This window comes from Vombatus ursinus, unplaced genomic scaffold (genome assembly GCF_900497805.2).
Source record: "Vombatus ursinus unplaced genomic scaffold, bare-nosed wombat genome assembly UNPS02014797.1, whole genome shotgun sequence".
Taxonomy (NCBI): Eukaryota; Metazoa; Chordata; class Mammalia; order Diprotodontia; family Vombatidae; genus Vombatus; species Vombatus ursinus.
The window spans coordinates 1806832-1823122 of NW_020954575.1; the positions used below are offsets into that span (position 1 = coordinate 1806832).

At 33.8% G+C, this 16291-nt stretch overlaps 1 protein-coding gene across 1 annotated transcript in view; it reads right to left on the minus strand.

Moving 5' to 3' along the window:
* Window positions 1–16291, minus strand: part of USP32 (ubiquitin specific peptidase 32) — a 260532-nt gene that overhangs the window by 53727 nt on the left and 190514 nt on the right. Inside the window, exons 15-20 of the mRNA XM_027870297.1 lie at window positions 16119–16259; window positions 11021–11138; window positions 7293–7447; window positions 5080–5161; window positions 4008–4082; window positions 1–38 (exon numbers count right to left, since the gene is read on the minus strand). Of these exons, the coding sequence (XP_027726098.1) occupies window positions 1–38; window positions 4008–4082; window positions 5080–5161; window positions 7293–7447; window positions 11021–11138; window positions 16119–16259 (609 nt within the window). The remainder of the gene's footprint in view (window positions 39–4007; window positions 4083–5079; window positions 5162–7292; window positions 7448–11020; window positions 11139–16118; window positions 16260–16291) is intronic.

Genomic DNA, 16291 nt, shown 5'->3' on the forward strand with positions numbered 1-16291 from the left:
CAGGTTACTTAAGCCAGTGGCTCCTTTCTCTGTGGGAACTACAGCAAAACAAAACAAAAGTCCCAAAAAACTAAAACATAAGTCTAGTAGTTAATACGTCACAGAACATAGCACATCCTATATTCAAAACAATCAATGAGTTTGTAATTTAAGAAATTTAAAATCATAATCTCAACAACCAAATATCAATCACAAAATATGCAAAATTAATATTTTATGTAAAATCACAACCTTCTAATACTTTCAGTTTTTAAAATATGTAAAATACACCAAACAAAGTAGTAACAGACTTGTCCTGCTTATATGCAACCTCTTTCCTGCATCCTCAGTTTTTTGTATATTTTCTAGATTTCATTTTTTTTTACATAGTTATAATCAACATGATTATATGATTGTACCCTCTTCACTTGGTATCATTTTCTATATGTGATGCCACTTTCCATGTTTCTTTCTTTTTTTTTTTTCTTTTGGAGAATACTCTCCTATCCTGCCTCGGCTGGAAGCATATTGGCCACTCATGGGCCTGATCCCAATAATGATAAGCCTGGGAGCTTTAACCAGCTTGGTTTCCAACTTGGACTTGTTAATTTCTCCTTTGGCAGGCTGACCCCCAACCTCTACCCCACTCCACTTCTCAAGACTCAGCATATTAGAATTGAACTTAGTGTGGTCATGTGATATATCTAGCCCACTTTAGCTCTGAACTCTTCAGTTCAAGCAACCAATCAATCTTAGCCTCTCTAATAGCAGGGATATTATAGGAACTATACATACCACTTCTGAATTAATATTTCTCTTTATTCATCTTATCTGTCATTTCTTGTGGCATATATAATAATCTATTACAATCATATGCCAATGAACTGTTTAACAAGATCATAATTTTATCACTTGGGTTTTTAATTTTTTTATTGTTACGAACTTATATTCCAATTATTTGTTGGATAAAGACAATTAGGTGGTTCAGTGGATAAAACGGTGGACCTGGAGTCAGGAAAATCTGAGTTCAAATTCACCCTCAGACACTTACTAGCTGTGTGATCCTGGGCAAGTCACTTAATCTCTGTTTGCCTCAGTTTCCTCATTTGTAAAAAAGGGGACAATAATAGCACCTATATCCCAGGGTTGTTGTGAGGATCAAATGAAATAATAATTGTAAAGTGCATAGGACAGTACTTGGCATGCAGTAAGCACTATATACATGTTAACTATAATAATAATAATAATAATAATAATGTACTTTGCACATCTTAAAGCACTATATAAATGCTAGCTATTATTAAGGCTGCCAAAATATTTTTATACAAATGAATTTATTTTTCTATCAGTAATATCCCTAGTGAAACAATGGGATCATTAGTAAAGGTATAAATAGCTTTTAAATTCTTATATCATTCTATGCTGCTTAAAAAAAAGTACTTGTACTAATTCACAATTCTATCAAGAAATACAAAAGCTTTTATACAGCCATGCTAATTCTAAGTTTTATAATTTTAAACTTAAATTAATTCTGTCTATTTATGCATATAAGATGGTATCCTGAATTGTTTTAATTTGCATTTTTCTAACTATTAAAGAGTATGAATATTCTCTCATATAGCTATTAATAATTTTTGTATCATATCAAAAATTGTCTGTTTATATCTTCTGATCATTTATTTAGTGATAGGAATGGGTCTTATTCTTATAAACCTGTATGAATTCCTTATATAGTCCAACTATTCCTTGGATAGTTTAACATTTCATTTAGATATCAAACTTTTATCAGAAGTATTTGCCAAGACTAGTCTCTTCATAATAGAGTTTTCCCTTTTATACTATATGGATTACTTTTGGTAGTACGAGACCTCTTCTGTAGGATTATAGCATTTATATATGGAAGGGAGCTTAGAGACAATTTAGTCCAGTCCTCTAATTTAACTGATGAGGAAACTAAGGTCTATATAAGTTAAATGACTTGTACAAGATTACAAGAGCAAGTGAGCAGAGCTGGCTTTGAACCAAGGTCTTCAACTCTAAATCCATGTTTCACCACATAATCATCGCACCCTGGGTAAATATAAAAACTATTCGGTGGGCTTCAAGCTGAAAGTGATTGTGTTCACTGAACAGCATGGAAACAGAGCTGCAGAAAGACAGTTTCCAGGGAACGAAAAGTTGGTGAATGACTGGAGGAAAGTAAAAGACAAGTAATACTGGCACCCTACTTTAAAAAAAAAAATTTGGCATAGAATCTGCAAGGATTATGTGGTGAAATACCATAGCTGAACATATTTGTATATAATCAAATATCTTGTATTGTTCTTTAAAAATTTCTTTTATTTTTTTTTGTATAACTGTGACGAATAATATTCTAATATCTTCTTTCTATTATTTAAAAATTTTAGATCAAAGATCTGTCTGGAATTTATTTTAGTATAAGATATGAGATTTGGCTCTAGCTCCCTTTTTGTCATACTATGTAATTATCCTAACAATTTTTAAAATTAAATAATAATAAAGAGGCAGTCAAGTGGTACAGTGGATAGAATGCAAGACTTGGAATGTGAAAGGCCTGAGTTCAAATCTTGCCTCAAGACACTCAATAGCTTTCTGACTCCAGGCAAGTTATTTAACTTGTCTGCCTCAGTTGCTTCATCTGTAAAATGGGGATAATACAGTTATCCTTTACACATCACAATTTTCCCCCTCGTGGTTTTGATATATCACGGATTGGCATAAGAAATTAAATGGGAATTTTTGAGGAGTTTTGCGGAAGCTGCAGAAAACACACGAAGACTAGCAGATGACACAGAAAAAGTTTAGAAACTCAGAAATGCATAAAATATATGTATAGTACCGTATAACACAGCCTTATGACCAAATTTTGCAGGAAGGTACTACAAACACCTCATAAAAGAAAAAGAAAAAAAAAATTCAGACTTCTGTGATACGAAGGGAGGGCAAAAAATTTTAAGCAGATTTTCCAGATTTTGGAGCATCGCACCCCTAATCTCTGTGATGTGGAAGGGATAACTGTAATAGCATCTATCTCCTAGAGCTGTTGTGAGGTTAAAATGAGATAATATTTGTAAAGCACTTTGCAAAACTTTACTATGTATACTATATTTCTTTTAAATAACATGGTGGGGTCTTTTTTTTTCCCCACAATTCATAATCTCTTTGCTTTTAATAGGTGAACTGAATCCAATTATAGTCAAAGTAATAATTTTAAATTTGCCTACCTTAACCTTTTGTTAAATTACATTCATTTTTATCAAAAAGGAATATATCATACTTTGCCAACACTAATTTTTGTAAGGATTTTTACAACTCAGAGAAATGGGCATGGACCACAAGTGGTCATTTTCCATTACTTTTTCTGCAGCTGAAGCCAAAGTTTCTCACAAAATCCATGAGAAGAAATATTTTTGCACTGAATTTGCTGAAAAGTCTTTAGTGAGCAGTGTGTATAATCCATATTATTTTCTGCCCCAGATTCAGCAATTACTTTAGTATTTAGTATTTATTAAAGTAAATTAGCATTTAGTAATTAGTATTGCATTTACTTTTCAATAATTCACACAACACTTTTCTTAAAAATCGATGACATTCAATGCAAAGATTATGTGGCTGATTAAATAAAAATTGAATTAAATTTCTAGGTGTAATAATTGTTACTCATTTCAAAGCAGGAACTTTACTTCTTATTTTTGTATTTTCCTTGGCACCAAGGACAGTGCTCTTCATATAGTAAATACTCAATAAACATTTCATTTAAAATGAAATGCTGCATCAGAAGTAAACATATACAACTGTTTATAAAAAAGAAAAAGCTAGTTTTTTCATGGCTTCTAACTCCACAGAGTCTTCAAGAATGCTACAGAAGTATAAACAAAGTAATAAACCAGTTTAACATTATCTAAATGTATTGTGGAATCAATCTATTATAAACACCAATTTCTTACCCTCCTTTCATGCAGATTTTAGTTTACATGTTAGTGACATTAAAAACACCAGAGACTTACCTTTGTGTCTGTCTATCTTACTACTATTTGCTATAAATGACATCTCTTCTGGCCAGCTCATATCTTTGTTCCGAACTAGAAAGAAAAAGATATTAATGTATTCATTCCTCATGTACTCCAAGTCACACAACTCAAACCCTTGCATGGGGGAGGAGATAAAAGGTTTCCTTTCTCTAAATCAATTTGTACCTTAAAAAATGACAAAAATGGAAAATAAAGTAAATTTTGGCAATGGGAAGAGTTATTTTTCTTTTTTATTTCTTTCTACTTTTGTCTGTACTGTCGGATATGGTACAGATATTTAAGTTAGGGTTAATCACCTATACAATGAACTAAATGTTAAAAATAAAATCAGCCTTACAACTATCCAAATAAGAGTTTTAAGCTGAAAAGTAATGTTTACACTTTAACTTAAAAACATATTACTTTAAGTGTCAATCTGTAAGAGTATTGTACCTGCCTATCTTAATATAAATATAAACACTTTCATGTAGCAAGCAGGGAGCAAAGAATGGGTTGCTTGTTTGTTTAACACAATCTGAAGGAAAAAAGATAAAAGTAAGTTTGTTGGATGGTGGTCTGTATGGATTCAATGCTAGTAAGCTTACAACAGATCCCCTTACCCCTGAATTTCAAGAACTCCAAAAATCTAAAACCTCAATAAGTGGTTGTTGGCATTTTTCAGGCTAACAGGAATTAAATCATCTGCCAATCTTCAAAGGACATGTTATCTGAACGTGTCTGTTTAAAAAAAAATTTTTTTTAATGTATCTAGCTGTCTGCCTGGATATTTAATATTAAGTTTCAAATTAAGCACTTACTTTTTAAAGAATCCAACAAGAGTTGCGAAAGGTATTTTTTTTTTAAATAATAAAATTTTCTGTAATTTATTTTTAAAGGTTTGCTCTAGGATCTCATGTATTTTAGAATTTCTTTAACATAAGAAAATTATTAACTATAAATTAACTCTGTTGAAAAAATAAGATAAAATAACATGCCAAATAGGAAGAAACCTTGAATCCTTATACTTCCCTTGTCCCACCCTTAATATCAACATGTTGTAGGCTTCTACCTTCAATAACTAAGTGCTGTTCATCCTGAATTTTCAGATATTCTAACATATGGTCTTCATCATCCAGAAGAGTAAGGTAGTTCTGCAAGAAAAAGGAAATTATTTTTGAAGATTTGTTTATATTTAAGCATAACCTCTCCTAATGAATGTGATAATTTAAAACTTCAATCACATAATTCTAGTCATAGAAATCTGATACAACATAGCCGTATACTGCTGTTTGTATGAGAGCAAGTAAGTTATTTAGTCTGTCTCTGTACCTAAAACAAAAATCACATGGGAAAGCATCACAATATTTATAATTTATCATATACAAAGTACAGTTCACTCTGATTTTGATTTAAAAAGAAAAATGTACAGAAATCAAGTTTAATCAGATACTCAAAAGTAAAAAACTACACCAAATGTGATGAACTCCACAGAACAACAATAACAATAATAACAGATATTCTCTTTAATAAGTGGTTTCCTTTCACTTTCAAAAACACACAAGCTTGTTAACTTTTAAAAAGAAATCAAAGAAAGGTGACCAAAGGAGGTGAGAAGAAAAAAGGAACTAAAAAGAGAAGATTTAACTAGTATATTCATCCTCAAATATAACGCCTACTCTCCCTAGGCATTACAAAATAAATCACAGAATGTTGGAGTTGGAAAATACTAAAGTGGGCTCATACGCGAAAAAGAATTCACATTGTAACATATTTGAACAAACAGATATCCAGCCTTTGCATGAAGACTTTCAAGGAGGGAAAACCTACTACCTCTAGAGGAAGCCCATCTAATTAATTATGAATAATGCTAATCATTAGGAATTTCTTCCTTATATCAAGCCTAAATGTTCCTCTTTGCAACTTCTATCTACATGTTCCTGGTTCTGTCCTCTGGAGCAAACAGACTCTTCTTCCTTCCACAAGACAGTTTTTCAAATACCTAAAGACAGTTATCGTGTCTCCCTATTCTCTCTAAGAATCTTCTTTCTCCAGGCTTTAATTTATCATAATATGGCATGAATATAAGGCTCCTCGTTATCTTGGTTGTCCTTCCTTGTACATTTTACAACATGTCGAGTTCTTTAAACTGAAGTGCTCTAGAAGTGGTCTCTCCTAAGCAGACTACAGAGAAAGGACTACCACCTCTCTATTACTGGAAGCTATATTCCTCTTAACCATTACCCCTTGGCTAATTTTTAAAACAGACACTTTCAATAGCCTCAAAAGACTAATTTTTAAAACAGACCCTTTCAAAAGCCTAGATGACAGGTAAACCTATGTATATATCCAAGTTCTGGTTCAGGGTAGACACATTCTACAGAATGAGAACTATTATGAACAAAAACCTTAACCCTTGTGAACCTTGGATCTCATCCACCATCCACAACTTCAAGTATTGTTTCTATTTGTAATTTCCAAATATATATCTTTATTCCTGATCTCCAGAGCCCCTCATTTCCTAATGAAAACTCACACTCATCATTTCCTCTCTACAACCTGTTCCTCTTCTTAAATTCTCTCCTTCTACTAATGATATCACAATTCTAACCACAAAAGCTTAACCCATGAGAATCACCCTTACCCCTTTCTATCATCCTATAAGTTGCTGAATCCTTTTCTACCTACAAAATCTCTCTCACATTCATTACATCTTTCCCTCTTTTACTGCCACCACCAGTCTAGTTCAGGCATTATTTCCCTCTTTGACTACCACTCTTGGTCTCCCTTTTTCAAGTCTCTCCTCTAGATGGTACTATTTCTCAATTCTGCGGCCAATAATACATCACACTGTAGGGGTCCAAGCATGTCATTCCTCTAATCAAAAAAATTTGGCCTTATCCAACTACCTACTCCTAATAAATGATGATAATTACTATTACCAAATAATGGGATGAGATTCAATGACTCATACTTTCATAGTCTTATTTCCTAATATTTTTCTTCTTGAACAGAGAGAGAGGGCAAAACAAGTTGGGAGATTGGGAGGCTGCCAAGCCTAAATAGACAACTTGCAGTTTCCAAATCTTGTCTTACCCTCTCCATCTGTGCAAGCGCATATATAGGTCTCTTCCCAGTGAAATACTTTTCCTAAAGAACAGTAATGATTTTCATTTTTTCATTTCCTCTCTAGCGACTCATACATAGTTGATGACGAGTAAATATTGAATAAATGTTTTTAACACGTGACATGGTTGATTCATAACCATCTTCAGACAGTCTTACCTCACTGTTATATAACCACAGGCGCATGTCTTCCTCTTTGATGCGCAACCTCTGAGACAGGTACTCATGAATTTCCTTGATGGTTTGCATCCTACTAAAACAGCCTGTGTAGGCTAACACCCGCTTTAAAGGGGCATTTGGAGAAGGCACATTCCCTGTGGTCATAATAATCACAATAAAGAAAAAAAGGCAGGTGTCAAAAAATATTCACGTCAACAATTAAAATATTAACTTAGGAAACAATAATCACAAAACGAGAGCTACTGGATGAAAATATTTAATGTATGAGACTAAAGTTTTAAGTTGAAGACAGACACGGGGGAGGAGACTACACTTTCTAAGAAGTGGACAAAAGTTATACCTCTGGAAGGGAAAACAACAGAAGCCCCAGGGTATTTTTAGGCTAAAAAACACACAGTATCAAGGCCTAAAAAAATGTGGTACTGCTTGGAAACTGTATTTTATTCCTTGAGACTTTGACTAATGCCTGAAAAAAATAAATAGGACTTACTTAAGTCACACTTTATGAAAATAAGTCAAACTTCTAATAACACTACTCCTCTAAATTGCTTAACTCCCTTCTGGAATATATGGGAATGGAAAATTTTATTTAAAATTAAAGATGTTTGGTCCTGAGCTAGGTATATAGTATACTTTGTCTGAAGGGCAAAATGAGAAGTTCTCTTTACAATATATCAATCCTCAATCGCTACAGGAGGGAGCTTGGTATAGAGGTACAGACTTGGGAGTTAGATGAACTGCCTCTGCCACTTACTACTGTGTGGCCGGCCTCAAGTAAGTGGTCAGGTAGCCTAGCTTCTTCCAATGAGAAGGTTGGAACAGATGGCCTCTGAGGTCTAGATCTAAGAACAGATGGTCTCTCAGCTCTAGATCTATGTTCCTAAGTCAATGACAGACATGATACAGTTTCAAAGGAGCTTGAGGTGAGAATACAATACAGCAATAATAGAAAAAAAACAAACTTCTGAGGACTATCCCAAGCCCAGTCGGGGACTTTAAAGGAGGAAGAGTGGAATGAGTCAAAGCAAGATTTTGACAAAAAGTTAGAGAAAACCACATAGGTTATTAAACTTACAATGAACACCATATGAAACAGCCACATTACTAAAAACCTTTCTTAACAAAATCTAGCCTGATCCTTAGCCTCCAAATAGACAAAAAACTGAAAATAAAAATATAACAACACATCAGTACTGTCTCTCTTGAAGATGACTAGGATTCCAGTTTCTGATTCTTACTATTAATTCTTTAATGAACCACATTAACGCTCTATCCAGGTAAAGGTTCTAAGCAGTGGCACTAGCTAGCTTGTCTAAGAAATAGCTACATAAATAAGGCAAAAACTGAGGAAAACTATACACAAAGCATACATATCATGTACTTTTCTTAAAAGAATTCACTTGCATCAGATACATTGCCACAGCCTTTTCTGTAATGGAGAGTATGACTAAGTCATAAACAGTAGCAGTGTTTAACACCCACCATTTCAAAAGGAATACAACAATCAAATAAACAACAATAATAAATGGAGTGAGAGAATGATGAATGCTATAGTAAAAAGAGCAAAACCAAATTTAAAAATTTCTCAACAACAAAAAATAAAGCACTCCTTTTACCTTCAGAGAGCAAAGGATAACTTCTTAAAGAAAAAGAACAAATCTCTGCAATTACAGATGAGAGGATTAGTTATAAGATTACAGCAAGAAAGCAAATTCTTGTAAACTTCAATAAGATTAATAATTGATTTAACAAATAATTAGTGCGGAGCAAAATTTTGAATTAAGAACAAATTTGCCACATCAGAACTATCCATTAATAAGAATAAGAAGCATTTTCCAATGTCCACACCAAACAATCTCCATAGTCATAAGCCAAATACTCAAAATTATTCGGGTGCTAGATAGTTTCAGTAGCAAAACTCTTCAAGTAGGCAGCCACTGATTACATGTAATTTCATGCCTTTGTTTGGCTTCCACTAATCTAGCAGAATTTATAAAAGCAGCAAAAATCTAGGATCAGCACAAGATTTGTAAAGAAATCTTAATAAAGAGTAATACTGTAAATGCCTAATTTCCATTCTCAATTGATAGCAAAAAATATAGGATTATATTATGTGCTACAGAAGGCCAATGACACCCATTTAATTTGAGAGAAAGTTAAATGGAAGCTTAATTTGTCAAGAATATACAGCAGAGAATAGATTTTATTGATGCCATTTTACTGTTTCCCTTCATTTGACATCTTCTTAAAGGCAAAGTTTAATATAACTGACCTCCAAAAGGGGTGGCATATATAGAAGGGCCTTTACACAGAACAAGGAAGTCACTTCTAAATAAGTTTTACATAGATAAAATTATCACGCTCTGGAGTTTCAAAGGTTGGGATAGCATTAATTGCATTGTATTCAGTTCAAAAGTAGTTTTCCCCTTATATTTAATTTTACTGTTTAATTTTATTCCATAACATGAATTCCTGGTAATGGAGTAAAGTCCAAAGTCTGCCAACTCAATACAAAAGGATGTTCCATAACACAATTGTTTTTAACTTTAGAATAACATACATTTGGCAGGATGAATAATAAAAGTAAATTATGTCTATCACTGATATTAAAAATTCAATATTATAGTAAGTAGACACAAGGATTGTTTTTCACAAGAACCCTTTGACTACACAAAGAACCTTGTGGCTATATGACCACCTGACACAAAAATTAAAGGGTTAGATGGTTGTTTATTTTAAACAATGTTTTTAGAGCTTTTATTTCTTTAATGTAAGAATGCCATTAGAAAGTGTGCTGATTTTGACCTTAAACAATAGCAAAGTTAGTATATAATGAATGCTATAAATTAAAATGGAGAAATATTTACATAGGATTATGATATGCTTGGGAATTTTAAAAAATAAATCTGTCACTTCCATTGTCACAAATGTGTCCTTTCACCTCTATAATACACTGGAATTGGTGCTTTTTTGCATGTTGCTAATCCATAATTTTTTTAAAACAAATATTAACTCAATATGATGAGAGGTCTAAGAGAATGTATTATATTTGTTTATCAATGATAGCATATCTTTCAAGTTTAAAAACAGAACTTTTCTCAACCCAGACTGTTACTTTGTTACTCTGACTAATGTTTAGACTGATGAACAACAAAACTGATGTTGTTACAGATTCTTAACTATCATCAGGAAATTATAGGTGTTATCCTAAATACTTAAAAGTGCAACTGCCAAAGGGATTACCGAGCTATGCATCTGGGTAAAGTAGAAAAGTTTTAAGTGGTTAGGGATCGTTTATCATAATAACGACTGTAGAGGGGAATAATAATAGCATTTTTATAGCACTTTAAGGTTTGCAAAGTGCTTTACAAATATCTCTTTTGATTCTCACAACAACCTTTTGGAAGGTAGGTATTGTTATTAAGAAATATTTAAGTGTTTGTATAAATTTGACCCTGTTTCAGCTTTGAGTCTGCTGTACTTCCTATTCTACCTAACTCATACTTGCGCATGATCTTAGATCTAAGCCCCATATATTAGAATATTTAATGATTTTGCATGAAAGCAGATGGGAATGCATATCAGCACAGTGGCACTAGACTTGGAGCAACTTGCTTTTCACTTTTGAGAAAATGTACTGTATTCTTGCTGCATTCTTAAGTTACCTCTAGGTAAATGTTGAGGAAACATTCTCAGGCTCATCATACCCATATTCACCCAGATGTTAGACTGCTGTGTCCGAGTGGCAGGTTGCTGTCTCAGAAAAAGAAGATAACGAGGAAACAATTCTAGCTCTGGGAGGTCCGTTTTGCTATTCTTGATCACCTGGTGTTTTGAAAATTAAGATAAATGAGCATCTGCTATTAATGAAAATTATAAGCAAATTAGACTTTATACATAATTAAGTAAGGGAAAAAGACCATCTTAAATAGGCACTGAAAGAAAGGCTACTTGTGGGGTGGAAAACCATTGGTAGGATAATCCCCTCTAACCTTTTATTACCCTTTCCCTTGCAGCTTGTTCCAAGTATTAAGGGCCAAGAGGAAATAGGCACCCAGGATTTGCCTGGTTCTGATTTAGGGTATTTTTTTTTGCCTCAGGATAAGAGGTGAAATGATTCTTTAAGGAAAGGTTACAAAAGGTAAGAAATGGGAAACAGGTTCGTCTAAAGAATAGAAGATGAAAAAGATGGTAATGAGAACTAAGAAAAGCTACCGTCAAAGGATAAAGGGCAACAAGATCTAGATATGAATTCAAAGATGTTCCCATGTGAAGCTCATTTTTTGCAGAGATGGGATAGGAGTATTCTGATGATGCTAATTAATGAAGAACAAGGGCCAATAACTCAAATAGGGCATCTGGTACTGATGACTGAGTGACATTTAGAAAGGATAAGGGAAAAACAACATGTGAAAGCATAATGGGAATAGGAAAAGAACAGAATAAAGTTTTACTAAATTTAACATCCTCTGTTGAGGTTAAGTGAGGCAGTGGTAGAGGGTGGGAAGAAGAGGGGTGAGATTTGAGTTATGTATCTACAGAAAGGCAGTTTCTGATAGATTTTACCAAGGGTGAAGGAGATTCAATAAAAACACTTAGATAACTTTATATTTCCTCTAAGTTACTCTAAGACTCCAGATGGCTACAAAAGAGGGAGAAGATGGAAGCAAAAGTAGGCAACAGAAGTCAGTGTTACTGCTTTGTCAAATTCAAGTCATTTATCTGTGATATTTATTGAGTGCCTACCACAGGCTGTGCACTGTTTATGATACTAAATTATATAACATAAGGTTCCTGACTTCAAGGAGTTTACAGTTTAGGTGGGTACACAATGTACACAAATATCTACAATATGACTATGAGTATTAGTTTCTTAGAGGAACTTGGACTTAAAAACATCTATTCCTACAAAATTCTTTATCCTTTGTGGTAACATTTGAAACATAAATACCACAAAATAAAGTTTTTTTTAAAATAGAAAACTTTCTACTTTAAAAAAGTTTTTCTTACACATATAACCTTTTATCCACCAAGATGCTAAAATATTATCCTAACCTGTCTCACTAAAATATATCACTACAACTGCTGGCACAGTTGACACAAATTTAAGAGAAGAGGCATGAGATTTCCCTCTAAGACTCAGTGGTACAATGGCAAAAGCAACAGTTCTAGATTCAGAGGACCCTGGTTCAAATGCGACATCTGAGTTTTAATTCCTATGTGACTTTGGGCAAGTCAGTTCACCTTCCAGGGCCTCAGCTTTTTCATCTGTAAAATAAAGGGGTTGGACTGGTATCCAAGGTGTTTTCCAGCTCTAAATATATGACCTAGGATCTGCAAATTGAAGTTCTAATGGTAATTTTGGTAGGATGATGTCAATTCAGGATTTTGTAATGATAGGAAGATTAATACCCCAAATCTTGCAAACTGAAATCCTACAAAATTTCTAATAGCCGCAAATGACCATGTATTTTCTCTCTGCAGAGAACTAATGACTCCTTTAACAGTACATTTCTGAATATCATGAGGGGACACGAATGAGTGATAAAAAAAGTGCTATAAACTAAGTCATCAGGATTACTTCTTAAACTATTTTGTATATTAAATTTTCTACAATCTGTCAACAGGATCACTCAATATATGAGTCTTTTCAACTTAACCTTAAATCTATAAATTCATCTCAATTCCTCTTCAGAACAACGTATGCTAATGAAAAATCCTCTTTTTCTAGGCAAACATATGCACCTGGAAAACCACCCTAATTACTCCTAATTTCAGCTTAAGCAGAATTTTGGTAAACCACCATTATTATAAAATCTTCAGGAATCAAACTACATAATAGCATACCTCTGGCAGAATCTGAACCGCTAATAAAGTAGTTTTGTAATATAACATGTTTTACTTTCTATGATCTCACGGAATCTCATAAGCAAATTATAGATTGCACTAGTGAACTCTTCAAGACAAAACCATTTCTATTTTTAGCTACTACTATGCTACTACTCTCTTCTAAGTACTTGTTATAATGTCATCCAGGAGACCTAGACAATAGATTCAACCAAGTCCTTTCATTTACAAACCATTTTTTTCCCTTTCCACCAAGTATAAGGATGAATATTATTCTTTTCAACCAGAATAAGCCATTTTATTTGGAAATTATATTGATGCTTAGTATTCCTAAACTTGGGAAGGCATAACATGTTCATTTCTATATTCTTTTGATTCAGATAAGTTCTTATTTCTTAAATTTAGAGAAAAAGACAATGAATAACATTAATTTGTCAAGCCAACCATTATAACAACATGACTCACTGAAAGGAACATTTACTTGATAATCTCAACACTAATATAGTCTTTATTTTTAAGATCACAAGAACAATGTGAGAAAATTCAGACACTAATGTACTGTTGGTGGAGTAGTGAACTGATCCAACCATTTTGGACAGCAATCTGGAACTACGCCCAAAGGGCAACCAAACTGTGCATAATACCCTTTGATCCAATAATACTACTACTAGGTCTGTATCCCAAAGAGATCATAAAAAAGGGAAAAGTACCTACATGAACAAAAATATTTAAAGCAGATCTTTTTGTGGAAGCAAAACATTGGAAATTGAGGGGACGCCCATCAATTGACAACCTGTGGTATATGAATGTAATGGAATACTATTGTGCAATAAGAAATGATAAGCAGGTGGATTTCAGAAAAAACCTGGAAAGACTTATATGACCTGATGCAAAGTGAAATGAGGAGAACAAGGAGAACAGCAACATTGTGTGATGATCAACTATGAATGACGTAGCTCTTCTCAGCAATACAATCATCTAAGACAATTCAAAAGGGCTCATGCTGGAAAATGCTATCCATATCCAGAGAAAGAACTGGTGGACTCTGAATGCAAATCGAAGCACACTGCTTTCACTTTATTTTATTTTTTCGTGTTTTTTTTCCCCCTTTTCGTCTGTTTCTTTTTTCACATGACTAATAGGGAAATACGTTTTATATGATTGCTTACCATTTTAGGAAGAGGGGAGGAGAAGGAGGCAGACAGAAAAATTTAGAACTCAAAATTTTGTAAAAATGAATGTTAAAAAATTGTCTTTACATGTAACTGGAAAAAACAAAATACTATTTAAAATAAAGAAACAGCTGATTAGAGAATCTAATTTGGTTAGCCAAAAAAAAAAAATCACAAGAACATAAGACCATAAAGTTGGAGCTGGAAGGGACTTCAAAGGTGAATTTGACATCCTTTTTATACAGATAAAGAAACTGAGGCCTAGAAGTTAAGTGACCTGCCCAGCATCATACAGTTAAAAAGTGTCTGAACCAGGATTTGATCCCAGGTCTTCCTGACTCCAAGTCCAACATTTTTCATAATACACTCTTCATAACAAAAATCCAGTATAAATGCAATATGTCTCCAGGGAAAAGAACAGGGAAAACATTTTTTGTAAAGATCAATGAAGGTTCAGAGATTCAATAAAAGCATGTAAAATGTAGGTGTCCTGACATCAAATAAAGTAGAACTTTAAGAAAACAGGTTTGAGGAAAGAGGAATAATACTATGGTGACTAACATCCATATGAACTAGCATGTAATTTATAGGATGTTATATCAAGCTTTTATTGTACATAACTATTATGGGAGTAGGAAGAGGGAGAAAAGAGGCAATTTGATTAATGGTGCAATCCTACCATTTACACAGACTCCACTAAGAACTTCCTTGATATCCTCAGTTAAAGTAATTTTTCCTTCCTCAAACTGTTTTTATCTAGGATTTTGGGTCTATCTTTTCAATGATCACATTCTACTTTAATTCATATATGAGATTCTAAGTAAGCTCCAAAAACACATGGCATCTGTGATCTTTTATCTTTGTATCTCCAATGCCTTGCAGAAAAGGCACTAAACACATTTGCTGATTTAACTCACATTATACAAAACCTTGCTACAACAAAATGACTATTGGCAGGTCTCGCCGGGATGTCAACACAAAGGAATAAAGTTACTGATATAGCGAAACCATCTTATTAGAAGGTCATCTTCTCTCATCTACTGAGACAACTGTACACCAAGTACCCTCAGGACAGTGTTACAGTAAGCCACTAGGGCACTAAGGAGTCATAACCAAATGGGTTTTTTCTTTTATTACCATGATTTAAAATGTTGGTATCACAAATCACTAATATTTTCATGTGACATGCTCTAAGTTCAAAGTCAAATGATAGTATACCTTGAAAAACAGGGGCAAGGCAGAAGACAATTTAGTACGTTCAAGTTTCTAAGACTTCTAGAACTGGAAACATTTACATACTATAGGCAAATTGCTTGTGTAATCTGCATTTTAAGAAGAAAAACGATAGAAAAACTACCAAGGCTGGAAGGGCCCTTAAAAGGATCTACTCCCCCTCCCCTCATTCTATAGGTGAGAAAACTAGGGTCCAGAGAGGTGACAAGATTATCCTAACACCATATATAGTTATGAATGGCAGAGTCAGGACTACAACTCTACTCTCTCATGCCCCAGGCCAATTTCCCTGCCTAGATGCCACAAAAAGACATTTCATAACAGTATGAGCTCTAGTTCCTGTCACCGGTGTCTGTTTCTAACGGGAATAAAAGTGCCTGAAAAGGAAACTCTCAACTTTTACACACCAATATATAGCACTAGGAGTGCTACTTCAGTGAGGTGACAATGTGGTTATATCTATAGAGACAGGAAAGTAACCAAAGCATCTTTTACTGACAGTTCCATTACCCACCCTGGAAGAGCGTGAAAAGAAACTATTGGCTGTACTTACTGGTCTAGGAAGGGCCAAATTGGCTCCATACCAATGATAAAGTGCTCTCCATACAGGTTCCGGGACCATTTCATAATCTCTTCCATGGATCAGTTGTGGAGCTCGTTTCAATCGTCCCCCTTCTAGTGTTAGAGATGTAGCCTTTAGGAAAGACAGACTATGAATGTTATTTT